General features: G+C 39.9%; 2 protein-coding genes across 5 annotated transcripts in view; one reads left to right on the forward strand and one right to left on the reverse strand.

The window, feature by feature from the left end:
* The window catches only part of spock1 (SPARC (osteonectin), cwcv and kazal like domains proteoglycan 1), a 116,282-nt gene extending 108,340 nt beyond the window's left edge, over positions 1-7,942 (forward strand). For both annotated transcript variants that reach the window (XM_015058917.1, XM_015058916.1), the window contains 5 exons: positions 1,014-1,133; positions 1,457-1,678; positions 2,838-2,900; positions 3,533-3,670; positions 6,547-7,942. In XM_015058917.1, coding sequence (XP_014914403.1) covers positions 1,014-1,133; positions 1,457-1,678; positions 2,838-2,900; positions 3,533-3,670; positions 6,547-6,743 — 740 coding nt within the window. In that variant the 3' untranslated portion in view covers positions 6,744-7,942. The remainder of the gene's footprint in view (positions 1-1,013; positions 1,134-1,456; positions 1,679-2,837; positions 2,901-3,532; positions 3,671-6,546) is intronic.
* bicc2 (bicaudal C homolog 2) lies at positions 7,258-26,466 on the reverse strand. 3 transcript variants are annotated; one of them, XM_015058913.1, is made up of 20 exons: positions 25,835-26,464; positions 23,712-23,755; positions 23,360-23,429; positions 23,140-23,219; positions 22,163-22,324; positions 21,546-21,599; positions 21,139-21,354; positions 20,798-21,049; positions 20,550-20,681; positions 20,059-20,248; positions 19,079-19,212; positions 18,771-18,982; positions 17,944-18,049; positions 17,456-17,495; positions 15,435-15,598; positions 13,459-13,660; positions 13,226-13,389; positions 12,935-13,034; positions 12,729-12,855; positions 7,258-10,024 (listed from the first exon to the last, which is right to left on the reverse strand). In XM_015058913.1, exons 1-20 carry the CDS (start codon positions 26,073-26,075, stop codon positions 9,946-9,948), a joined length of 2,769 nt encoding a protein of 922 aa, XP_014914399.1. In that variant the 5' UTR covers positions 26,076-26,464; the 3' UTR covers positions 7,258-9,945. The 3 variants fall into 3 exon arrangements, with proteins under 3 accessions (XP_014914399.1, XP_014914401.1, XP_014914400.1); XM_015058914.1 differs by lacking the exon at positions 7,258-10,024 and adding an exon at positions 11,626-11,941 and having other exon boundaries at positions 25,835-26,463; XM_015058915.1 differs by lacking the exons at positions 23,360-23,429; positions 23,712-23,755 and having other exon boundaries at positions 25,835-26,466.
* Positions 26,467-27,155: the final 689 nt, after the last annotated feature.

Below are 27,155 nucleotides of genomic sequence, written 5' to 3' on the forward strand. Positions count from 1 at the left end.
TAAAAAGAAAGAAAGAAAGAAAGTATCGACTCGTGTGGGACGAGTACAGATGTTCTGAATTGTAAAACAAGTGACAAAAGCCATCCATATGAAAATAAACCTTCAGTGTGTATCAAGCGTTTTCATAGAAAACTCAGATCCCGACCCTTCTTTCCCCTTTGCACTGTACTGCATGACAAACTTTCAGAGATTAGACTGGCAGGCTCTGTTCCAGCTGGAGAATGAGTCTGCCCTTTGGACTCATCTATCAAGCTCTGAAAAGAAAAAAGAACGAGGCGAAAAAAAATCTGTCAATCACACGCAGGATAAGGAGAAAGAAGACAGAGGAGGAAAAACAAGGCAGACTCTACTTGATTTGTAGGCAGACGTTGTCAGTCTAACTGAAACAACCAGAGGTTTTTTTTTTTGTTTGTTTGTTTATATTTTGTTATCAGAGATGTCATTAAATACATGGTTCTGCTGGCGCTCCGTGTGGGTAGAATGATGAACAGAAACATCAACATGCATGGCCCTGCTGCCGCAGCTTTCTTTTCGGTTGCACGGAGAAGTGAGATCTAGGATAAATGTACAGACACGCATTTATCTACAGAAATGCAACCGCCACTGAAAGATTGCCATTTGTTTTTTGTTTTGTTTTGGGGGTTTTTGAGCCGAGAGGAAACGAATTTCAAATAAATCAGTGTTATGTCTGTGTTCAACTGGGTTTCCCGTGAAATCATTTATTTGATCAGGGGGGTTCAACTCCAAATGGGTGGAAATAAATGCAGACAAGCAAACAACAAAATAGCTGCCGAATTTGTGTGTCTAACAGTCGGGAGATAGCAGAAGCTTAGTGTGTGTTATCAGCCCTCTGTGTTTGCTCGGGGAGAATAAACAAAAGAAGGAAAACATTCATAAAGTGAATTTCTGATAAGTAGTGAGTAACGATAAGTTATTTTCTGCAGTGATAGCAGCAGCAAGAGTGACTGCATTCCTTCTCATTATTTGGTGCTTTTATGTCGTTTTGTGTGCAGGCTGCTCAGACGCAGAGCTCCACAGTCTGGCTGCCAGACTGAAGGACTGGTTTGGAGTCCTACACCTCGACGCCAACAGAGACCTCAAATCCTCTGACAGTTTTGACTCCACCGCTGGACGTGAGCGCTTTCCTTCCCCTCTGTGATATTTTTTTTTCTCTCTCTCTTTGTGCCTAAATGCATCACCTATTTCTGACAAGCACACACACACACACACGCACGCACGCACGCACGCACATGGAGGCCCCTTCAACACGCCAGAGATGATGTTGATGCTGACAGTGACCCTGCTGTGTTCCCTCTTATGTCAGCATGTCTTAACACATCTCAGCCCCGTCACTGTCAACGCTCGCTTTCGGCTTTGCTGCTTGTAAAAAGAAATGATCCAGACATGGTTTAGTACTGCCGATAGTTAATTCTTTTGTTTCCTCTTCCTCCTCCAGATTTTGACACCAGCATATTACCCATTTGTAAGGACTCACTGGGCTGGATGTTCAACAAGCTCGACATGAACTTTGACCTGCTGCTGGACCAGTCGGAGCTGAATGCCATCTATTTAGACAAGTATGAGCTGTGCATGAAGCCTCTGTTCAACTCCTGCGACTCATTTAAGGATGGCAAGCTGTCCAACAACGAGTGGTGCTACTGTTTCCAGAAGCCTGAAGGTAAATGAGGGGAGCGATAATATGTTGACTTGAAAAGCTCACACACATAAAGGAATCAAAGTGAAACTGCTCTGAAGAGTGAATTAAAAACAAAACAAACAAAAAAAAAACCTTCCACCAGTCAGACTAGTTTCAAACCAGAATGTTCAAATGTTGATATATTGCTTCCTACTTGGAAAACCTCATTATAAAGTGAAGGAAATTGTGATGCTTTTGCAGCCTTAATTTTTTTGTAAATAGAAAAATAATTTCATTATATCGATTTTCTTGCCCTTTTCCTGGTCATTTCAAACACAACGCCACTTCACTAAGTGTCACATCTGCACCACAATGTTTCCTCATAATCTGTAGTTTCCTTGTAGAAATGAAAAACCTGGTGAGGAATAAATGAGAACACCTCCACATTTATTCAAGCTCTTGCTGCTGTTATATATATATAAAAAAAGCATAACTAAGCAATTAGAAACAGACTGAACACGTACAACCTTTATGAGATTTATGCCAGGAGAAAACTTTTCCAAGAAAAACACAAAGAGCAGAATAAAGTTTTGCCAGATCAAACGGAGACAAAGGTAGTGCTTTTTTTTTTTTTTAGTTTGGAAAGATCAATGTAGAATAGAAGCATTTGGACACCAGAACCAGAGGATGTGTTTGCAATAAACCAAATGAAGCACTCCAGAAAAATAACCTCAAACCAGCAGTGAAACGGAGAGCTTGAAGTGACCTGGCCATCATCATACCATCCCCCAGGAACTGATGAGCACAGGAAAGTGTATATGAGGATTGGGAAACTGTGGAAGCATCTGTGACAATTTAGACCTAAAGCAGAACATAAGAGTGTCACTGGAGATATTTCAGCTAAAGGCGTTAAGACTAGTTCCTAGGCAGAATGTTGTCCTCAGAAAAAAAAATTACACTATACATCTTGTTTTATGTCTTTTAATAAAGCAACAGTTCCAGCCTGGCCACCCTTATTAAAAGTTTCTGTCTCTGCCACTGAGTTTGACTAAAGTAGCAGGATAGGGAAGAGGAAGTTTGGGATGATAATAGAAACAAAATAAAAGGAGTGACAAAGAAGGTGCGTTGCATCTGATGATCTGTTTTCAGTTTTGTTGTGAATTGGTTTAATGAAGCCATCTTGCATCCTCTCTCACTGCAGGACTTCCTTGTCAGACTGAAAAAAGCAGGATCCAGAATCAGAGCCGAAGAAAGAGCCTCATAGGTCAGTGTCAAAAAAAAAATGATAGCCATCATCCAACTTTTGATGTCCTTCATTAAAACACACACATATGCACTTGAACAAAAAACATATTCCTATCTTTTAAATAAAAAAAAAAATCACTGATGGATTTTAAAAGCATGTCAGCAAGCATTTTTGTTTAAATGCCACTGTTAGAATTGGGTAGATTTTTATATTGTTCTTGCTCACAGTGAAAGGACTTGGAAAAAATAAGCAGCGACTCGGTCAAATGAAGGTAACAGAGAACCGGTGTGTGATTGCGAAAGAGTGAGTGTGGATGCGTCTTTGTGTCTGTGTTATTGAGAGTGACTGTGTCCACTTAAGCAGGATGTATGGTTGTTGTCCTGCAACCTTCACAGGAGTAATTGATTGTTAAACTCCCCCTGTGAATACACAAGAACTTTAGTTCCTACTTCCAGACGAAAACGCAGTACCCTCTCCCCTAGCAGCAATCAAATTATACAGCATGTTCCATCCTCACAAACTTAATGTTCTTAATCTTTTCTCTTTTCCTTCCTTAACTTTATTTTCTTTTGAATTTGCCTTCTGGGTTTTTTGGTTGTTGTTTTTTTTTTTAACCTTTTCTTGTTTTCTTCCTTTTTAAATGCTTATAGGCTCCTACATTCCTCGCTGCACTGAGGAGGGATACTATAAACCAACCCAGTGTCATGGCAGCACCGGCCAGTGTTGGTGTGTGGACAAATATGGCAACGAGATCGCTGGGTCCAGAAAACAGGGCAACCCTAACTGCGGTAAAACCATTACTAATAAACTATGTATTACACCAACATATGCACACTATTAATCTTTCTGAAGCAGAATGACTGCATGATTAGAGGTCTTCCTGACTCAATCTCTGTTTGTTTCTGTGTTGATGGTCAGATTCAGGTGGAAACACAAGATCCGTCTGTCCATCTCCTTTTGCATTACAACTTTGAACTATAATAATGGTTAGATACCAATATGCCTCGAAAAGCTATCAAAAATCAACACAAGGTTTTCTGAAATTATTCCAAATTTCCAGGAGAGTGTTGTTACATAAGACGCGTCATTCCTGTATGTTTCTCTTTCTTATTAATCAACACAAACTGACACTTTATCTAAACATCTAATTAAACCTAAACAGAATAATTGTATGATGTAATTCTGAGCTCTAGTATCTAAAACTAAGTCTGGAAAAATGAAGCTCTTCTAATTTTGTTCTGTTAGATTTTAGCACCAAAACTGCCACGACAGAACAGGAAGTGAAGGCATTTACTTTAATTGGAGCTGGGTTACCACACCTAACACAAACCTGGCTGGATCTCCGCAAATGTACAGATTGGAAAATAGGAATGGAAAAAAAGGCACAAGAAGCTGTTCAATTTGAAACGTCGCTCTGAGGCAGGCAGGTGGTACTGGTGTCTTCTGGTAATGGACTTGGGATGTATGAAGTTTCGAGATCCACAGTAGATATTAGATTTTTGCTGCTATTAAAAATGTAATATTCCCCTTTACAAGTTAAGGTTTAAGTTGACTGAGATTGCAGAGTTTGTACGGATGGGAAAACGAAAAATAATCTTGCAGGAACTTTTCACCTAAGCAAGCTCATGTAGAAACAACGTTGTTTCGTTTAGATCTATTGCTGCATGGGAATATTTAGTTCGACCTGGAGGAAAGCAGTTGAATGAGTTTATATTTAAAGAAAGGCAGGTGCTTTTTCTAGTATAGAGAATGGACTGTGATGTGTCTCAAAGTCAAACAATACATAAAAAGCAGCTACTGTAGGTTTGCTTTGCTGCTTTATTCTGCGAGACTCTCACTCTGTACTTATTTCTCACCTCTGTCTAGACTTCAGTTGTCATATCGGCCGTTCCTCTAGAGCCACTCGCACAGTTTCTGCGATGTCCCATTTCATCTACTTCTTAAATCTTTTCCCACTTTCATCTTGCAAGTCAAATAGAAATATTTGTCACTCACAGGGGATAGCAATGTGAAAAAGAAAGTCTTAGAAATGTGATTTAGGAACAGCAACGGAGTCACACTTTGTGGAGGAGAGTAATGAGACTGAAATATAAATAGGAAAATGTTTTTACATTTTAAAACCACACTTTTCATGCCAGCAGCAGGGACTCAAAAAAAGCAGTTAAAAAAAAAAAACACACTTTGGTATAAATCAATTCCAGAGTGATTTTACTGTGTAAAAAAAAAAGAAGAATTAGCAAGCAAAAATTCAGGCAGACATAGCGATTACCAATCAAACGGTGGACTCAGAAGAACACATTACAGCTCAGTCGAATGCCAGCCTAGATTAAGCCAGTAATTGCAGCTTCCAATATTGATAAGGTGTTTATCCAGTCACAGAACACACACAGATGCACACATAGACAAACACAGACAACAGAACTCCTTTTGTCTGTGGTGTAACAAGCTCATCAGACTCAGCCTGAATGGCTTCAGGCTATTGCAGCTTTGGAGTTCTCCCATTCCCCAATGCATACAGCAAGTCTCGCAGCTCTCCACTCATTTGGCTTAAATACAAGAAATGATGAGGTGGAAACAATGGGAGTGTGCGCCTGTACATCCCAACCTGTGAGGAACCTAATTTTGGAACATCAGTGGGAAATGACATACTGTGCAAAACTACAGTCATCTCTCAGTTAATATATATATATATATATATTTTTTTTTTTTTTTGCTTCTAAGAAGCCAGACATTTAATGTGCTCTGGATCAGTGGTTCTCAAGGCTTTCTGAAGCTCCTTTCTAATTTAAATTTCTGCTGCTTATTCATTTCAGTTTTGGACCATTTTTAGTTAAAGCGTTTTTTTTTTAATTCAATACTCTTTAAATCTGATTTCTGAATCATTCAGGCAAAACAAGTTTAACTACCCAATTATTGAACCAAAGTTTTGTCTGCACATAGCACATCTTAGGAAATAACCAGTTTGATATTTAATCATTTTTCAGCTAGCAGACTGTTTCAAATATGCAATAATTTCTTCCCATTTCTTCAGTTGTATCTAAAAAGTTATTTTTAGATACAATTTTCTTCAGAGGTCAAACAAAGATAAAACTATTTTTCCACAAAACCAAGGAGATTTCCGAAGAACTACTGCTGTTTGTAATGAGATCACGGAAAAGTAGATTTATTGAGGTAATTTAATCCAGAAAAGTGATGTGTATCAGTGATACACATCATTGTATTTGTTAATTTTATTAAGTTTACAGCCAATGAAGACAAAATTCAGTTTCTCAGAAAGTTTTGATACAACCTAGGATCAAAGGTTATGTTGTGAGTTCTGTCTCCAAGCACTGTACGTACAGTACATGAATATATATAATAAATACTTGAAGTATGACACCCCTTATGAAATAATTTAACTTTTAAATATTCTTTAGAAAATCTGGCTAGTCTACAGCTCACCAAGTAGTGGAAAATGAAAGAAAAACCAGTCCAAAGAAAAGCGTTTAAATACATTACGTAAGCCTGAGGAACCATCGATGAAGACTATTTTAAAATATTACAAGAAACTCTGGTCTTCTTCTAAGCAAAATATAAAGAACTAAAATGTGACTTACTTTTTGAATCTGCCATGTAGTTGTTCTTGACTTGTACTCGTCTTTGTTTATTGGGAATCTCTTCACAGATGAGGACCCAGAGACATCAGGGGACTTTGGTAGCGGCGGTGCCGTCATTCTTCTCGATGACCAGGAGGAGGAGCCATCACACAGTGAACGTAGCAGGCAGAAGAAAAGGCGGGGCCGGATCCACCCCCGCGGAACTATCGAGGACGACGAAGACGAGGATGAGGACAAGGACGATGAAACTGGTTATATCTGGTAGCTCCACTACGTCATTTTACCTTTGCCATCAGCTGACCAGAGAACTCTGTTAACTCAGCACAGATCTGAAGCCATTCCAACATCTCCTCCTCTGGCTGCCTTGTCAGCGGCCCATCATTTGACTCTGAACCTGCTCTTGTAATCCCTGCATTTTATCCAATCCTTCTCTTCACTGAACCTCTTTCAAACTTTTTATTCCTCAAACTCCACTCATTTCTCAGATAAATAAAAAACAGAATTTAAAACGTTTTAAACAAAACTGTCAAGATCCTGTTAGAAATTTGCCCAATTCCGTCCACATCCTTGCTTTTACTCCTCCTAAAAAAAGCCCTCCAATTTGTAAACCCTTCAACTATAGATACTTTTTTTTTGTCTTTTGCTCTGTTCCCATCCTCTTTCTCTCCTATTGATGTGAGTATCGGTGTCTCTGGAAAGTCTGTAAGCCCGGGCACATTAGCTGATATATTGGATGTAAATATGTTTCCTCCAGGAAGGCTTGATTGTGGATTCTTTTCCCTGTTGTTTGTTCTCAACTCATTTTTGTGTTCTGTGTTCCACCGCTGGGCTCCCTCCGGTGTTTTCTGCAAATTGCTGCCACAGTTTAAAGCTCCAAGATGCCCCACCGGTACCAACCCGCTCCACTCCTCTGTTAATTTTTTGGAGGATTGTAATTTTTTTTTTTTTTTTTTTTTGTGTTCGGAGAGCCCAGGAAACAATGAGATTAATGATGTATTGTTGTTGTTGTTGCATGTTTCTCATCTTGTACCTGTAAAAGAGAGATTTACCTGGCCAGGTCCAGCTCTATGCATCTCAAACTGAAAGTGATGCCTATTTTGGCTGCTACAATATGTTGCTGTTGCTATGTTGATGCTGTCTAGTGTCCTTTCAGTTCTTCTCCCAATCTCAGGAGGTAGAAAATTGTATTGCAGAGAGATAGCGGGCGAGGAGTGCAAATCTGCATGCCTCGGCCGGCCCGTATTTTGCTAAGTGGTCCGTAGGTCTGCTGAGGCCTTTTGACTGTGCATGGACACTGGATGAGGTAGCTGCTCCTGAGCTGGGAGGACATATGACATCCAGCGGAGACAAGAGTCCGCTCTGCCTCCCAACATTGGATATGTTCAGTGAATTGAAATCAACTGCGTAAATTTTTATTTATTTTAAAATTTAAGTAAAGTGACACCTTGAGTGTCTTTTGAACCTAACGTGTCAATGTCCACATGTCTCTTCTTTTCAACATCTTGGCTCGTATGCTATGTCCAAAGTCATGAGAAAATCACGAATTAAAAACACGTCCCCCGGCTCACTTTAAAACCACAAAAACATTCACACAAATTCCCCCTTTCTTGTCCCTTTTCCTTTTTCTAATGCCTGGATTTCTCTGCAGTCGAACAATCAAAGCCCTCTATCAGCTCTGACCTTTTCTAGCCTTGAGAAAGCAGCATCCCCCTTTTAGAGCCAGAGATAAATGGTAGCGAAATAAAACACTCTTATCACGCGCCTCTTTGACAGAGGAGAATGACAAAGTCGGCAGCGACCAAAAAGAACATGGAGGCTTAATGAGTGTTTTTGTAATGTCATTGGCTAATGGGACAGCTGACCTCGCTGCACCGAAAACGCCATGCTCAGCACTTTGAAGAAAACATCATACCAACAATCGGAGGCTAAAAGGACAACTGAATCTTTTGGCACGGAAAGGCTGAGTCAGCAGTCCTCGGCAGACACTGCCAGACTGAATTAGTAATTTGCTTCACATAGTCGATGCACAAAGGGTGCATCAACTCAGTGACCTTACCTATTCCGCTTGTGACTCCAGACTTCGTGAATATATAGCTGTTTGTTTATCAACTTAGTAGAACTTTCCAATTAAGATTCTCGTCAGCTGTTTGGTTTGATCTCCTTATATACTTGAAGGAAAAAGTGAAACTAACCATGTGATGGAAAAAGTAAAAATATAAAATTTTTGAGATTCTGGGAGGAAGCGGAGAAAACGCTGTGAAGCCACTGGGAAATCTCAGAGTCCACACAAATAGATCCAGATTTAAAGTCAGGCTTTTTTCCCCAAATATTAATACTTTTGCTGCTGAGGCTGCAGACAAATTCAGACCTTATAGCTTTTAACTGATTACATACAAAACTCACTAAAATTTTCTTTAGACACTTGACATTTTTATATTGATAATGTGCCAATTTATTTGTTTTTTCACCAACACTTAGACTTTTCATAGAACTTTTTTTTTTTTTTTTTTTGCAAGCCATGCACATAGGTCCTGCAAGGAGTGTCACAAAAGTTATCAAAGACAATAGTCTAACAACAGTAGTATCACTGATTGAGTTTAGTTTGGGACAATTTCCTAAAACCTTGTTGGGGACCCAAAGCTAAAACTTTGGGTTTAGAATTTGATTGAGTCGGGAAATCCTTGGTCTTAAATATCCACCTGGCTGCATAAAGGTTTATTCTATTAAATCAATAGGTCTTCAGCTAGTTAACATCATTAACAACTTATCCATATTGAAAACTACTAAACACAGTCACTGTACTATTTACTTTCATAAATGGTTGCATCATGTCCAAAATCGATAAACAGATGGTGAACAATTACAAGAACAGAAATAAAGATTACTATCTCGAGCTGTATTCATATTTTCCAGTGCTGCAGCTACATTTTTGTTAGTTTCTCAAATTATGACAAAAAGCAGCAATCTTTGTTTCTGTTTGTGTAAATTTATTGTTAACTTAAGTTGCAATGTCCTCAAGTCACTACTTCAGGACATTGCTTTAGACGAGCATTTTATTCTTCTTTCATTTAAAAGTAGATTTCTGTCCATACATTTGTAACATAAAATTTCATTTTAATTAAAAACCCTGTAGCTGCTAGAATCTACATCCTGAAGTCATTGGTTTCAGTAAAAAATTGTTACAGCAAGAAGTAATTTGATGACATTCACATATTCTACACTCCTACAATCACCTTTTTTTGATTATTTGGTATCTAATTTGTTTCGGCAACACATCTGTCGCAGTGTTCATATTCCTCCTGTTGTTCTCACACATACTCTGACACACACATTCATTCTCACGCTCTTATTACAGTTTCTATTTTCTCTTCCTGCTCTCCTCACTTTCCTGGAGTGAGTTCCATCTTCATCACAGTGAGGGGAATATGTGGTTTTGTTTCATCCTCAGGGTGCTTCGTTGCTCTGTTTCATTTCTCTATTAGCTCCTTCGTTATTGTCCACAAATGGCACCACATGCTGGGTGGATCCTCCACACAATCCCAAAACCTATGGAGACAGGTGATGCTTTGACAGTGCTGTTAGTTTTAATGGGAGTTGGTCTAATTCCTTTATTAGTTATTGTTCTTTTAAGTAGATTTGCACTTTAAGGAGGACAAAGTCTAGAATTATTATTTTTTTAAACATTTCCACTTAATCATGATGGGCTTGTAGCTCAGTTATAACCCAGGTATAATTATTTCTGTCTGATATTCAGGTATTTGTAACATTTTTTAAAAATCTAAACAAGGTTGTCAGGCATTCAGTCGAAGCCTAAAAAAGGATATCGGATATCAACCTCCTTCAGCCACGACAAACAAAACCAATTATTGTGAAGTCTTTAGCTTGAATATGAGCTCATGTGATAACTTTGTTGGCAATATGTCCCTTGAAGAGAAAGAAGTCGAGACCTACGGTTTCAGTCACGTTGTTCCATGAACATCAACACTCAGCTACACTTACATATGAGAGGGAAGCTATAAATACCTTCAATTCTCACAAAGGTCATCTCCAACCTACAGCCATCATTTCCCTTGTTTGTAGCTGTTTGAGCTACGAAGCAACAAGTCATTCAGAAATTTCCAAGAAGATATAACAAACATCAGTGGTTTCTATGGCTTTAAGGGGTTAATCAATGAGCCTTGAGCTTTTACATCCTCCTTACAGCTATTAAAGTGACAATGACAGTCACTCAAAGCATTGATGGGTTCTCACAAAGTTTACTCAAAGGAAGAACAAAGCAACAGACACTGACAGATTTTCTTTATGAAAAAAGCAAAGGTTTACCTTAAAAAAAAATCTATTTCTTCTTCTCCTGATTACCATTAGATTGTGGCATAAATTAAGACCTCTAAAACATTACGGTTCCTCACGTCTGAAAGCAGTCGTCTAAATGGTACGGATGTCGATCTGCTCAAAACTTCTCTCAAGACCAGTGCATGAACTTTGGGGTATGCTCTGACTCTCAACTTCTTGCTCTTTCCCTTGAAGTGGAGACTATGCACCAGATTTGTCTAATTACCTGGTGAGAGAAAGTGTTTTGAATAGATAATACCGTTTTGGTAGCTAAGGAGAAGTCCACTCTTTTCAGTTTAATGAATCTCACCCAAAGTTGTCCTACATTTGGGTCCTTTGGGAATCTATCCTTTATTGTTTCACCCAAATGAGCATCTACATCTTTATTAGACGTATCATTTATAATATTCTTTTTTTATATATTATGCAGAACACATTGTTGTGTGTAAAATAATAGTTCAGTGTGTTTCAAACTTTTAGACCCTTTAAGAAAACTTTATGTAGACAAAAATGTGTGAAAGTTATGGCACATTTAGGCTGTGTGAAAATTTATGTTATGTAACCTTCTCCTACCAAAGGAAAAAAAAATGTCTGGAAAGATCACATAACCTAAAAAAAACATGAAATATGTTCTTTTTTTTGAGTAACAAACCTGACCTGAGTAAAACCGAAGAGAAGCTGCGACTCTTCTGCTCAGGGGCGATGCTTTGCATTTCCACCATGCAGCCTTGTCACGTTCCCAGATTGCCACTTCTCAAGTGAAATGTCCAAGTGGCTCACTTGTTGGGGTTCAAAGCACTGCTCATTTTTTTCCCCTTGGTAGTTTTCATTCTAGCTGTGCGATCACAGACTGATTTAGACCTGTGACCTCAGGGGAACGCAATTAACTATCCGGCAGGATAAAAATCCAGCAGTTCTCTAGAGCCCAAGGACCAGATTTGTGGATCGGTGCTTTAAAGCCTGCCTATGTAATTGGCAGAGACATTGTAATAAGTAGGGATCATCTCTACCTAATCTGTCACAGCCCAACACTTCCTGTCACTCTCTCTCTCTCTCTCTGTGTTTCATGCTTGGCTGCCACTGAACCAGCCAGCCTGTGAAGCATCCGAGCAGGCCAAGACCTCCTTGTGCCTGCAAGCAGAGGGTCCATAAAAATCCAAGAAAAAGTAATAAAATTTGCAAATTACACAAGTTTTATAAGAGCAAACGTGGGTCCAGTAGTATGTTGATAAATAACTAATGATAAATTAAAATTAAATCAGCTGAACTTGGAGTAACTGAGGTTTCAGATTTTTTTTGTTTGTTTTTTTTCCCGCCTGTTTTTGTTCTCATTGTTGCCGAAGTACATTTTAAAATTAACACCTTATCCACCTGGGATTGTAAAGCTGATACCAATGTGAAAAAACAAATCCATAATTTTTCATACAGCACAAACATTAAGACAGCGGGACACCACTGCCCTCTAGTGGCATGCTTTCACTTCTAAGCCCCCTCAAAACGCTCATTATTTAACATGAATGCCAAACAAATAAATGAAGCTAAACTTTGCCTTTAATATGCAATAGTTTTTTTGTATGGATATGCTTCAGTAAAACATGCATTGCATTGACTCATAAGCTTTAACTCAAGGATTTTCCTAATCACTAACATAATTTCCTTTTGGAAATATCAATTTGCAGCCGCACACAAAAAATGGGTAAAAATAACACCCCAAACATACAAAAGGCTTTTGTGAAGTCCCTGCTTTTGAAGCTTTGGAATATTGTTCTTGACATATATGTTTACACTGGATGTAAATGTGTACAGGATGTGTCTCGCTTCTCAGTTTCTTGTAAATGAACAGCAGTGAGGACATTTTTTCCTCTGGCTACATTGCGATGTATTTAAAAGCTCAGATCCACTCGGCGCTTCCTCTCACCAGCGGTTACTGTGAACTGCAACATCCAGATCCAAGATGCGTGGAAGTCTACCACTCGCGCCGCCTTCCAGGTAGCCGGGCTTCACTGGTTGTGCGTCCGACAGACTCGTTTTGCTCTTGTTCAGATCTGGGAGAGGAAACAAAACTTTCTCAAAAATGAACCAAAGAGAAGCATCTGTTAACTGCCAGCTCCAGCAGTTCCCTACCTGAGATAGCTAACATCATCTTACGTCTGGCTCCAAAAGTGGAGATCCCTATTTCTTTCAGGTCCTCATCAGACAGCGTGAGAAATGTCTGGTAGTCAATCTGTGTGAATAACAGAAGCTTAGATCATGATGGTCGTTGAAAATTCATAAGGTTTAAGCCAGAGGTCAATAATGAGTGTGCGCGTCTCTGTCACTCTCTGCAGAACCTCTCGACCAGCGAGCTGTGTTGTAAGTGCTAATGAGCTCAGTGTGAAATGCGATTCTCGTTGTAACTCTCTGCATGTGCCTTACCTCCTGTTGTTCAAACAGGTCGATGTATTTGATTAGCCCAAGTTCGCTGAGCAGCTCAGGTAAGTCATCCGTCACGAGGGGGGAGGGGCTTCGCTGACTGCAGGTTGACTCCCTCCTCGCAGAGTATGCGCCTTCGAAGAAACATCCGCCAGCAGAGTTTTCGCCTAGATGTCAAAAGTGGAGTTTAAGAGCCAGCAGAATTTGCCTGAACTTTAAAAGCAAGTGTAACTTACATGACTTGTCACTTCTGCATCTGTTGAGTGAGGATGAAAACACAGAAAAGGAAGGGAAGCCAGGTGGAGGCGTGGAGGGGGAGGATGGAGACGAGGAAGAGGGGGAAGACGAGGAGACGATCTGGGACGCGGATCCGCGTCTGTCCCTCCAGTTCTCAGAGTCGCTACCAAGGCACATTTTCCCCTTCTCGGTAGCCCAAGACTATGAAAAGAAACATTGACATTAACGGGACGTGCCTCCTGTTTCTGCCCTTTTTGTTTTCAATTTACAGATCAAATGGTGGTGAATTTTCACAAACCAGACAGAATTTTCAAAAATGGCAACGGATCCAGTTTAAAAGCAGTCAGCTCTCATTGGCTGGCCTGTCACAGAAAATGTTACCGAACAAGTTCAATGTTCAACTCAATCAAAAGGCTGCATCCAATCCAATGTTTTAATCATTTTGAAAAATTGTATAATCCTGTTTATTTTTTTTCTTGCTTTATTTTAAAAAATAACATACAACTATGATTAACTTTAAAAACAGATTTATTGCACACATTTGATTCACATATAGAAATAAGTGCCAACTAATGTTTAATGTTCCTTAGTAATTCTGGTGGGATATAAAATAACTGGTACAGATCATTTCAATTGGTTGGTTTCCATAAGGAGCATATGTAAAGTCCTCATTAGTAGTTTAGAAATGTATGTAGGCTTCATTGTTATTATTTCAAGTAAGGATGCCTCCTCCTTGCTAGAAACTGGGCGCCCATAAAGAGCTGGCATCTGTAACGTAAAACAATCCCAGGAAGATTAGGTAAAACAAGTCAGGTAAACAGGTTGGAAATAAAATGCTGAGCTGGCTGTGATGATATCAGATTCCACGTAATTGAGCATCCAAACTGGCAGAGCTTACTCACGCTGAGAGATAAATGCTTCACACTGTTACAGGGCGATGGCAACAATGGAGGCTGCAGTGGAGTGAAACTAGCAAAGAAAACTACCTCTGGAGCACAGGCGGTAACACTTTACTTGAAGGGGGGTGAATAAGACTGTCATGACACTTTCATAAACATGACATAACACATGTCAGGAACATCAATAAGCCTTCATGAATATTTATGACTGTCATAAAGCGTCATTCGATAAATTATATAGCGTTTAATACAAAGTTGACATTATTCAAAATGTCTTTGTTATGACAACTTGACATTAACCAATAAATCATTACTGTTTAAACTTTACCTTTAATAACATAAAGTTACCTAATTTTTAAAGTGCAATCAGTAATACTTTTATAACAAATTTATATCAGTAATGATTTCTTCATTCATGAAGACTTATTCATGTTCATGACAGGTGTTATGTCATGTTTATGAAAGTGTCATGACAGCCTTATTCATCCCCCCGCCCCTTCAAATAAAGTGTTACCGCACAGGCAAAAAACAGTAACTAAATCAGCAACATTTCCTGATAGTACACCAAGCTGGTTTTATCTGTGTTACTTAACTTTAAGTGATATAAACTTCACTTTTTATTAAACAGCCATAAAAAAAAATGCTTTTCATGCTGGATTTGTATTTTTGCATGGACTATATGGATGGAAATTAACATACAGGCACTAAGAAAGCAGCCAGTTAGTGTGAAGCATAACATACTGCTCTTTCAGAGTAGAAAAGCTGAATGATGAGCTAAACTGTCATGACTACTGTACATACAACATTTGGTGATATTTTTATGTTTTGTTTTTGCTGTAGTGCCTGTATTAAGATATGGATTTGCCATTCATTAGTCCTTCTCTGGAAGAATTATGATACAGCCTTACAGATCTTATAGTAGTATTATGATACGGACTTGTGGGAACTTGGTTGATAAGGTCTAAAATTAAGATCCATTATTGACCAGCATTACCACAAATATAAGCATTTGCCAGTATATCTTTTTAATGATATATTTGCATTCATATAAAGTTAGCTTCTATCTCTTTTTGCACCTGCTGCTGATTGGTGTTAGGACTCAGGTAAGATTTGTAGCTGCGTCGGCTGATGCTACGGAGGTCCTTGATAGCTTCAGCTGGCATAGACTTGGAAAATCCGAGCCCACTCCAGGTGTCTGTGGGTGTCCGAACCTCCGTGACCACAGGTTTCCTCTGCATGGCTGTTAACCCAACACAACACAAAATGCAGGAAGGAAAATTAAGGCCACTAAGTCAAAGACGAAACAAAGCAGACCTATGCTAATTTACTGCTTGTCTCCAGATGTAGCTTATCGTATGATGAATTTAAAATATTGCAATGTTAATAGGAGAATTGAATGCAACATTTGAAGAAAACTGCTGCTGTAGAGAAATAATACTAATTAATATTATAAATATACATATTTACTATGAAAAAATATATTCTTTTCAAAATTAACTAAATTCAGCCCTTTTAGTTTCTGCCAAAATTGCCTGTGACAAACAGTGGGTTTCTTCCACATGTGAATCTGGTTCAGAAATTGCATCATCACTTCACACAAAGTGAAAGATGAACATGATTATAACCGTTGGAACAGTATTTGTATGTGCACACTCGCATCAGTGTGACTAAATGCCCCATTCATACACCAGCATGGATGTTCCTAATGACTGTGAGGCAGATGGCCCATTCAAACTGCTAATTCATATTCCCATAAAACAACACAGAGGGAATTGGTACCATTTGGCTGCAGATCGCGTCTGGATCTCTCCTTCAGCATGACGGATGGGGCAATGCATCTCCTTACTGGTATATATGGATGTGTGTATATGCTAGCATGATTGGGTCCATGTGTGTGGTGTCTGTGTTGTGTATCCAGCTCGTGTGAATTAAGCAGGAGTGCCAATACCTCTCTATTATAACTCTGGCACTGCAGCCTATAAACAGGTCCTCTATATCAGTTGTCCTGGCAGTAAGCAACTCTGAAATGAACTTCCTCTATGAAATCACTCCCTCTGCTTAGAATATCGGTATGTTACTTCCATTACGTTCTGAAATGAACTAAATAAATACTGTTTTCTTCCCTAATCATAATATATAATTCAAAACAATGCACAGAACAATATTTGTGCATCAAACCATACGATGAAACAAGTTTATATTATAGAGGGCATATCACAAAATCCACACATTTAGCCGTTAAATATATTTTGTTGTGCACTTGGAGTCTCAGGAGTGCAGACAAGTGTAATTTAGTGCTCCCCAACATCAGAACCTCTTCAAAATGCCTGGTTAAATTTTATTTTTCTTAGAGTTGTACCCACATTAGATGGAAAAGCCCTCTTTGTTTGCACGAAGCCCTTTCATGGATGAGTGTTTCAGCAACTAGCCAGTACCAAAACGAATTTCTTGAAAGACTTTAATCTGATTGAGAGGCCAATTCTGTCTATGGAAATGACAGACACAGCTAAGTGGTGAGCTACAAATAACACATTTTATTTTAGACATAAATTTATTGAGTGTTGTGATGATGTCTTAGCCATTGTTTTGATAGCAGTATGGTGTTTTCTGCTACTGTGTGCTAGCTTTTAGCTCATTGAGGACATTTATCATACTGAATGTTTTGAATAGTTTTAACACATAAACAGTTTGCCATTGTTTTTGGCATTTTTGTCTTGGGGAACACAAGATCCAAATACATTTAATGACTTGGAGCTAGCATTAGCTTACTCATTGAGGCCTTGTTTATGTGTTCATTCATAGTGTGTGGTACCGTTTTCTGGCTCACATATGGCTGGATGGACAAGTCTTCTGCTGTTGATATCTTTTAATTGTAACTCTTCCATCAAACTGCAAAACATTCTACACTAATTGTGCTCATCGCTAATATGAACTGCTGAATTTCCAAATAATTTTGCCTTATTTTTAGATCTCAAAAGTTCCTTCTCACTTATATGTCGCCGGCACAATCTTTTTAACTGTACGCCAAATATTAAAACTGTCTAGCTGCAAAAATATTTCTGCAAAATCAAAGTAAAAATAGTTTGAAAGCACAAACCTCTTGTTGCCATCAGTTTCTTCTTCTCATAGTCATAATCCTACAAAGCACAAACGGCAAATAAAATAGGTAAATAATCCATGAAATTGATTTTTCCTCTTTGCTTGCTGAGGATAGACAGCAGGAACCTAATTTGCTGGAGAAATAAGCACTGGCATGAAACTTCCTGCTGCTGTGGCAGTACACTTGTTAGCTTACTGCACTGTAACATTTGAGAGAGATTACAAACAGGAGTGGAAGGAAACAAACACGAAAATCAATTCTCAAATCAAATTCCAAGCTGATCAAGAATGTGAAGACCAACAAACGGCATAGCAGCGTGTTCCTGCTTTTTTCAGTTTATCTCATCAACGTCTGTAGGCATAAGAAGTCTCTTCTCTTTCATCTTCTGTGCCACAGGGCTAAGGGGGATTTGATTGTTGGTCCACAGAGTGTTACTCATGACTTGTTGATGTTGAAAAAAGGCTGCAGTTTCTGCTTTTCCTCACCCCAGCCTTAGATGAGTCAGCGTGAACATTTGGAGCCCGAGGAGCATCTCTCCTCAGGCTGTTCCTTCGCTCACTCCACCCTCGCTCTGTCTCTGCGTTCACCAACCTGACACGTTCAGGACACACGCACATGCGCACACACACACACATGCACAGACATGAGTGAAAATTCATGGAACATCTGATGGTTGATCATTTGTGTGTATTGCACAGGCATTCATACTGCTTTGTCAAGAGGTTCAAGTGGTATGGAACCTGAAAGGAACTGACTGGGACTCTTTGTGATTGACCAATACAAAGTTGTGAAGTGGAAGGAAGATGATACAAGGTTTTTTTTTTGTTTGTTTTTTGTTTTTTTGCAAATAAAAATTTCAAGTGTTGGACTGTTTTTTTTTGTTTTTTTTCCAACCTTCACTCTGGAATCCCTAAAGGAAATCTAGTGAAGGCAAACTATTTGGCCTTCACAAATCATCTAGATGGATGTCAAGGGTCAAGGTCCAGCTATAAAGTAAACCTTTCCCACCTGTACTGTTCAGTATTTTCCTCCATCTACCATCCAAAACATTCAGATCCCCACTGTGCTGAAGAAAAGCAGACCTACAATATGTGTGCCTATGCTAATCATGCTGCACTTGGTAAAATAAAACCTTTCAGTGATGAGTCATCGTCCATCTGGAAACATCTTGATTTTCACAAGGTTGACCAGATAATCTATCATTTATGACTTTTTTTAAAATACTAATTAGATTTCCACTTTTTAAATCTTGGTTATGAAAACACTGAGGATAAATGAAATAGATGCTGGTGTGCTGCTGCTGAGGGCTCACCTGTATGTCAGCGCCTGCCCTGTGGAGTGCCGTCTGCCCTGGCTGTGTGTTTTGCTGATTTCTGGACCTTGGAGACTCCCCCTCCTACCATTCACACCCACCCTGCTGATGTTGTTGTTGTTTCCTGCTTTGCGCACCTCAGATGGTGACATCCTCACAACCTCAATGCTCTCCTCCTCGGATTGGTCAGACTGATTCTCACTTTCAAGGATCTACAGGAAAGGTTAAGAATATGTTTTTTATTCTGTAGAGACCTTTCGGTCAGTTTTCACCCTTGAAGTCTTTTTTTAACACAAATAGCGACTCACCTTTTCCAGTTGCCGACTCTCTGTTCCCTTCGGCCCTGTCTTGCCCTCGTCTGTTGGAGAAGTGAGGCCTGGTGGTGCTGACAGGTGGGATTTCGTTCCAGTCAGCACCTCTGTGGTTTGAACAGGTGCAGAGCCTGATCAGGAAGGTGAGAAACATGCATAGTGCATTATTTCAGAGTGGCCAAGCTGTGCCAGTGCACACAGAACTCCTTAGTGAGGGATTTCTGTTCTAGATGGACACGTTTGCAGGTGCAAAACTTCAATTAACTCAGCCTCAGACTTCCTGGGAAAGAATGTTTTCTCTCCGAATGAGATTCATTTAGTCATTAAATCAAACTTAGTTATTGTAATTAGTCCACAGTAGTCAAATCGCAGTATCCATTTATGCATCCATACTGTTCAACATTTTCACCCAAGTTTTTGAAGTCAAGATAACACAGCTATGTCATTCACATTTTCACTGGTTGTCCCAGTTCTTTATTAAATCTGTGTCTTATTCCTTATGTTGTTTTATTTTGTTTCTGTCACATAAGTTAGCTCTGCAGCAGACCTTATTTGATTGAACAGTGGTGGTTTTTGCATGAACGATGACCTGGCAAAGCCAGTTTGTAACCTCCCACCAACTCACCCACAACCAGAAACACCAAATGACCAAAATGCCGTCAAAATTCCTTAAAAATTGCAAAACTGCCCTATAAATTAGAGCTAATCTGAAGCTCCAATTTAAATTTTGGAATCAGTATTATTAATCACCTGTGGTGAACTTCAATATTTTCTTCCACTGCTTTTTACAAGCCAATAGTAAAATGGGACGCAAATAAGCAATAAGAAACTTCTTCAAGGCACCACTTTTTTTTTTTTTTTTTTTTTTTTCCTGTTTTGTGCCTGTGAGTAACCCACTGGTTTCTGAAGTTATAATCATTTACAGCTGAAGCTAAGTTCAGATGGCTGGACATCCACTCATATTCACATAAACATACCCTGTTCAGAGAGAGCAAGCTGCTGCAGCAACATGTCGAGCCAGTAGTTTGCCAGTCTGCCACCAGGTGACATGAGGTCAGGGTTCACTGTAGTTATCTTCGCAGTCTCAGAGGAATCGAGTCCTAGGAGCAGACGGCGGGCTTCATAAATGCAGGAGATGTTCCTTTCCAGACCCTTCACCACCACCGACTGATAAATATACATCAACACAGATTTTTCCCTCATCAGTATTCTGCCCGCTGCAGCAGATGGATTTAATGCGGTGAATTAATTTACACCTGAATTTAAACAGATGGGATTTTTCAAAAAATAAAAAAAATAAAGAAATAAATTTCAAATAAATATCTCTTTGAAATGAGCACAGTATAACAGTCTTGTCCTAGACTGAATTAAGATTTAAACAGATGGAGCTGAGAGCTAAGAAAATAAAAACTGAATTATTTCATTTTATTATTTGTAATGGTGTCATATTTATTTGGATGTCACTCACCTTGCCTGTCTGTTTCGCTTTGGGCTTGACGCTAATGAAGACTCCGAGGTTTTGGATCATCTGAGCCACTTTGGAAGGGCCTCCCTCCCCATCTTCCCGAATGTCAAACATCAAACACACTGGCAGGCAATCCTTCATGAGTGCGCATGTAACAGATAGAAAAAAAGCGAAACACAAAAACAGCTGCGACTTTTCTGGTGGCAGTATCAGAAGCAACGTGCGACCGAAACAACAAAAAGCGTGTGTACCATGAGCTGTTGCCGAGCGAGACACACTCCGTCAGGGCTGCCCTGAATGAGCAATGAGGGGGGACTCTGAGGGGCACTAAGGTCTGGTAGGATGATCTGGGTCTGGGTCTTGTGCATAACACTTAGAAAGTTTGCACCATTTTGTCCCAGCAGGAAGAGATGCTGCTGAGCAGTGACATCCAGCTGGCTGCTCACGATCCCCCCTGAGGCCTCTGACCCAAGCAGGAGCTCCATCAGGATGCACGTCGCCTTCTGTCAGGCGACAATACATGTACGCCAAAATTACAATATGGACAGACACAAGATTTGTAAAATATTTGAGCGGTCTAGGTGAAAGTAACCTTGACAGCAGCTGCGTTGCCTTGCAGTCCCCAAACCGTGCAGGAGCTTCCGTAAAAGGCTGTCTGGGCTTGAGGCAGTGGCAGCACAGCCCTGAAACCCACACTGACCCCCAAAGTCTGCGCCACCTGTTGGATGAGTGGGGAGCCTGCATCTGGCAGAGCCTGGGGTACCAGGCTGACTGGCAGGTCAAAGGTCAGAGAGAGAGGCTGAAGGTCCTACAGTGTGATGAAGTCAAAGAAAAGATGGGTGTAAACTCAAGACGGACTGCAGAAAAGGTTGACATTTTGACAAATAGGCAGAATTATTTGTTCTTGTCATCCCATTGATCCCAGTATTGATCCACGCATCTGACAGCAGGGAAGAAGTGAGTGCTGAGATAAAGTCCCAGCTCAGATTGACTACTCACTCTTATCCTCCTCCTGGCTGCCTCTACCCCTTCTATGGGGCCAGCGATAGAAACCTGGAAAAAATAAAACCAGCAGACGAAACTAAATTCAGTTCAATTCAGACGAATATAGTTAAAGCAGCAGTATTTAACTATATTCTAAAAATATTGCTATGTTGTGACTGACAATCTGTGAAAAAAAAATCAGGCTCTTCTGCCTCCTCCCTGTTTTTCTTCTGTCATCTGTAGTCATACACGCTCGGTCAGAAACTACCAATCAGAGCCAAGGGGAGGGTCTTAGCGCTGTCAATAAATCAGTAAAACTATTTGATCTGATGAGTCTTTTGTCAGAATAAAAGTAGCTTTAGAAAATTTCAACCCTTAAGCAACATGCTTTTCATTAAGCCTGCATATTTGTATTTAAAAAAGTTAATTAATGAATAATGTATATAAAATAATAAAGTAATATTAAACATGTTAAGCATAAAAACATCACAACTAAAATATGCAAAGGTTTGAAAGCATCAGTCCATGTGTACTTAATCTGTATAATGTACTTAGTGAGTCGACTGAAATAAATGAGCGTTCCAGTTATACTCCGACTTATTGAACAGGACAGTAGATGCTGTCTTTCAAACCTGATTGCTCTTCTCTCCTGCAGCGTTGTGACGATTGGAGTCGGGGAAGTGGATGTGACAGCATGTGACTTCCATCACCCTCTTTATGTTCCCACCTCCTTTCCCAATGACATGGGAATGCTCTGTGAAAGCCACGTCCATCTTCAGAGTCACCTTGTTCACCTGTTATTCACACAATCCAGGGACTGCATACTCACTTTGAAGCAGAAAGTTAGGAAATTTCACTTTTGAAACAAAGAAACTTTAATGCATTTGCCACCATTCTCGCATAACGTCATGATCTCCGATGATTTAAGTAAATATCACTGATTATCTCTTTCTCGTGACACCTGCTAGAGTGGGATAAATTAGGCATCAAGCGAATAAAACCATTTGGTCTGATCCAACAGACAAGCTACCGTGGCTAAAATGACTGAAGAAGTTAATGGTCCTTCTGATTGAAAGGTGTCAAAATGCACAATGCACCACAGTTTATTGCATGGCTGCAGATCACTCCGGGAGGCTGTGCTGTGATCCCAAAATTAGCAAATGAGCAATAAAACTAAATCAAGGAGCAATAAAGCAAGGCTGCCAAGTCTAATGAATCAAATTTTCTTTTACATCTCATGGATGACTGGGTGCATGTATCTCTTTTACCTGGGGAACCCGTGGCACCAAGAGGGAATATGGGAAGAATTCATTGTGATGCTTTGGGCATTGAAAACTTGGGTCACTCTATCCAGGCAGATTTTATTTTGATACGGACTACTTACCTAAATGTGGAGCATATTAGTGCTATAACAGATGACAGTACTATGTTGAATCAATCTGATATATTTCACTATTAATCACCACAGCACGCCTTCAGAGATTTAGTTAAGCCTATCCTCTGAAGAGTGATGGCTGTCTGTTTTGCTGCAAAACAGCACTATAAGGCAAGTGGTCATAATGTTGTGCCTCATCTCTGCATTGATCAGATCATTGTTGACAGCTGTTACCTTGGTTTCCAGCACTTCCAGTATCTTCTTCTTGGCTTCCGTAACGTCGGTTCTCTTCCCTTCCACCTTCACGTGGGGGTCTGGTTGGGAATCACAAACTGTTCTCACAAATTTGCACGTAATGCAGTAAAACAGTGCAGCAGTGATTAGAGTGGAGGAGCAAAGAGCGTGACAGGAAAAAGAAATCTCTTGTTTGAATAGAGCATAAAGACTTTGGCACCTTTCTTTGACTTGGCTCCAATCTTTAGTTTGGATGGCCATTTCACCTGAGTGCTAGTTTCTCTCATTACCTGTGAGAGATTACACGAGAAGCAAAGCAGACACTCTCATTGTATGCGTAACGAGGGAACACACCTACACACGGTCACGCAGACAGAAGACTGCTCCGTTCCGAGAACACAAAGGCACATTTGCATTTGAAAGGGTGCAATTATCGCCTCTATTAAAAAGCATAAAGAGTGGATGCAGAGTTTGGGGCAAATATTGAAACTAGATATTTTCAGTGATCTGTGAGCTGGTGAGTGTTTTTATGGGTTCAGTAATAAAAGAGCTTCCAGAGAAGACTGACTCACTCGCTCGAAAAACTTTTCTCCTGTCTCTCCCCCTTGTTCCGGAGCTGCAAAAGACACAACATAGCATTTTAGTTTGTAGGATTTCTTTAAGAAATACTTTCCAAAATTGAGGGGATAATAAATTCATTCAATTCATTATTGAGTGAATGCAATGAAAAATAAAATTTAAAAGAAATGTAGCTTCTTTATGGTACAGCGTATTTTGCCTCCAGACTTTGAGTTGCTGTGACTCAGTGGGAAGAGTACTTATCCTAGAATTGGAAACTTGGGGGTTCTATACCAGCTTCTTCCCTGCCGCATGTTGATGTGTCCTGGAGCAAGGCGCTCCAAGATGCCTGCTGATCAGGGTATGAGCTTTTTGTGTTGTTTGTGCTGAACTCTAACTACCATTTTTCATACCCCTGGCAGTTTTTGTTATTGCTGTCTGGAAACAATATTAAAAATTGTGGAGTGGCTAAGCCAGAGTACTGGCTTGAGTCTGTGGAGGAGTGATGATTAGGGTGATTGTAAGGAGGCCTTCTAACCTCAAATAATTAGACCTCATCAAATATAAACCATTTCAATACCATTTGACATTTGCAGTAAAAGCTTGTCGGTGTTTATGAGAAGATTTGGAGTGATTTGTCAACGGCTTTATTTATTGAGAAGGATTTCAATTTGATGACTTTTTCGTGTGTTTTCAGTCAGAAAGGCAAACCTAACATGACAGCATGCAGATGAGTGTTGGTAAATACTTGTTAAATTATTTCTTTCAATAATTCAGAGCAGAGAATATCTTGAGATTTTTTTTTTTTGCTTTAAAGTCCTTCACCTTTTATTCTACCACACTCTTCCTTCCACTTAACTTTTTGTAGCTTCCTCTCATTGTACAGGGTGTTTATAACTGCCTGCTAACCATAAGTCAAGTAAGCAGTATGTCCAGTGATAGTGCATAGCATAACATGGTTTCAAAATATATATATATATATATATATATTTTTTTTTTTTTTTGAGGAACTGATTTTGGTGTTTTATGTATTTGCAAACCATTCAAATTGACAGTTTAAACATACATATATTACTCTGTCTGCAATAAAGTTACATTATATGAGTTCCAAAATTGAATGAATGAAAACACTTACAATTTTAATTGCAGTCTCTTCTGAAACTGAGCAAAGTGAGGACATGACTGCTTTGTGTTGCCATGTTTTGCTGTCCTGTTCACAGAGTAACTTTTTAGAACATAACACGCGTACAAAGTCAACATTGTTGAAACTTTGCCAAGCAAGTGAAACAAGAGGTTGCTGGAAATATATCCAAGTTTAAAAGGCCATTGCTCCTTGGTGACATTTACAGGATTCAAGGGGAGCTTTAGAAACAGTCCCCCTCCCTCGCCTTGTCATCGCTATGGGTTACGCAGGCCAGAGCTGAGGAATGGGACGAGAACAGAGTGAGGTGGAGCAAGAAAGTTGCACATCAGGAAGACAACTATAAATCAGGTTTTAGACAGCAAATCACATTAGTGGCATGTCCTGATGTAAACACCCCCCAGTTTTAGGAAGCAAAAAATGACTGTGGAAAGAAGACGCTATATAATTCAAGGAGAATTGCAATGTGACAGAAAAGCATGAGAAACATGCCTTATAGCCAGGCCAGGGCTCAAACGGACACACACCATCCAAGCTGCAAACGCGTTATAAACAAGCTACAGGCATTGGAGTCGAATTGTTTTAAGAGTCGCACCATCATGAGCAAACATAATCTCTGGCTGCTGTGAGCGAGTCAAAGAGTTTCCCCAGTGACATGAGGGAGGCATTTGTCATGAAGCTGCCAAGAGGCGATAACTAACAGGAGCAGTTACCGCCGCTTCTCAGTCAGAGAGGATAAAAAGTGAGAAGGGGCTTCTGAATGCGTAAGCCAACGCAGGTCATAAATCACAAAGCTACAGCAACAGGAGTTTAATGCGTGGCAGTTACTGATGGCAACAACAAGCAGCTGGAGGCGGTGACGCTGGTTCAGGTAGATAACAAGTGCCAACGCAGAGGAGGACTGTGATAGGCATCAAAGGGAACAATCTGTTCCTTCTAAGGCAGAACATGAAGATGTGCAGATTATGAGAGAACCAAGAAAGCTATCTCACTCACCATACAGCATGGTTTCCAGCTTCTTCCTGTCAATCCTGAACCTCTCCTCCACCCACTCTGGATCCAAGCTTTGCCTTTTTGCATCCTCTCCAGTGAAGCTTTGTACTTCTTTCTCCTCTTCCTCATCGTCCTTTTGCTCTCTGGGGTCAGTCTCACTAGTTGAGTCCAGTTCTAAGCTAGTTTCCAGTTTGGGCTGCTGAGGCCCTGTGATGTCCAAAGAAACAGGGGAGCTTTTCTCCATGATGTTGGTGGCAGTCACAGCAGGACTTAGCCCTTGTCAGTGTTTGTGCATGTGTGTGACCAAGGAGACAGCCCAAGTGAGAGAAAAAGGGGGACAGAGGCCAGAATCAACCCTCCTCCCACCGTCTTTTCTTTGACCACCCGCCTCCTTTCCCTAAATTTGGTAGGAAAATTGAAGTTCTTTCTCACCCCTTTCAGCCTATTTAAGACTCTGGATAATCTGTTGCCATGGCTTTAACTTCAAATATGCTTTAAATAACTTACTTCAACTACTTCAGCAACAGCTCTTCTGAAATCGACAAATCTGGAATCATTCAGTTCTTGATAAATCCAAAGTAGCCCAAAGTTCAGTCCTACAGAGGATCTGAATGTATACTGACGCGCTAGCTCGCAGAGCCAATCACACACTTGATGAAAATCATCTTCACAGCAGTACACACAGCTAGCAAAACATTCATCCGGCTAACCACTGGCCCTCTGCTGTTGTCTGCATTTCCCCCCCTTCTAAATAGAGAACTGCATAAGTCAGAGGTCTGAGAGAAGAGAAGCAAAGCGGTGTACTGCACAAGGAACCATGAAATTCACCTACACAGTACCCTTTAAATGGGTTTAAAGGGTACTGAAATTCACCTACACAGTACCCTTTAAATGGGTTTAAAGGGTACTGAAATTCACCTACACAGTACCCTTTAAGTCGATTTAAAGGGTACTTCTTGGTCATGTTACAATAAATAGCACTTAATTGCAAAGGGATGTGATGAAGTTCTCTAAATAACTTCATCCAAATAACTTCATATAACCAAGAAAAAAAAAAAAAGCACTGCAACGAAACTTAGGGAAAATGTCAAAATTTAACAGTAGATTTTCACAGACGCTCTCTCCATCAAATCTGACTCCACTGGAAGAATTTTGAAAAGGTCAGTGAAAATTTTCAGATATACCACACCAGTAGAAACACTACCCAGAACGTGTGTGGCATTATTTGCTGCATATGACAGAATGTGAAAAGTAAAAGGGCTATTAATACTACAGCCACTGTAAAGGCTGCCACTACATTCAGGTAAGCAAAGCATAACGGCAC

Source organism: Poecilia latipinna, unplaced genomic scaffold, assembly GCF_001443285.1.
Source record: "Poecilia latipinna isolate Pla-1442-1.1 unplaced genomic scaffold, P_latipinna-1.0 Scaffold1584, whole genome shotgun sequence".
NCBI classification, from domain to species: domain Eukaryota; kingdom Metazoa; phylum Chordata; class Actinopteri; order Cyprinodontiformes; family Poeciliidae; genus Poecilia; species Poecilia latipinna.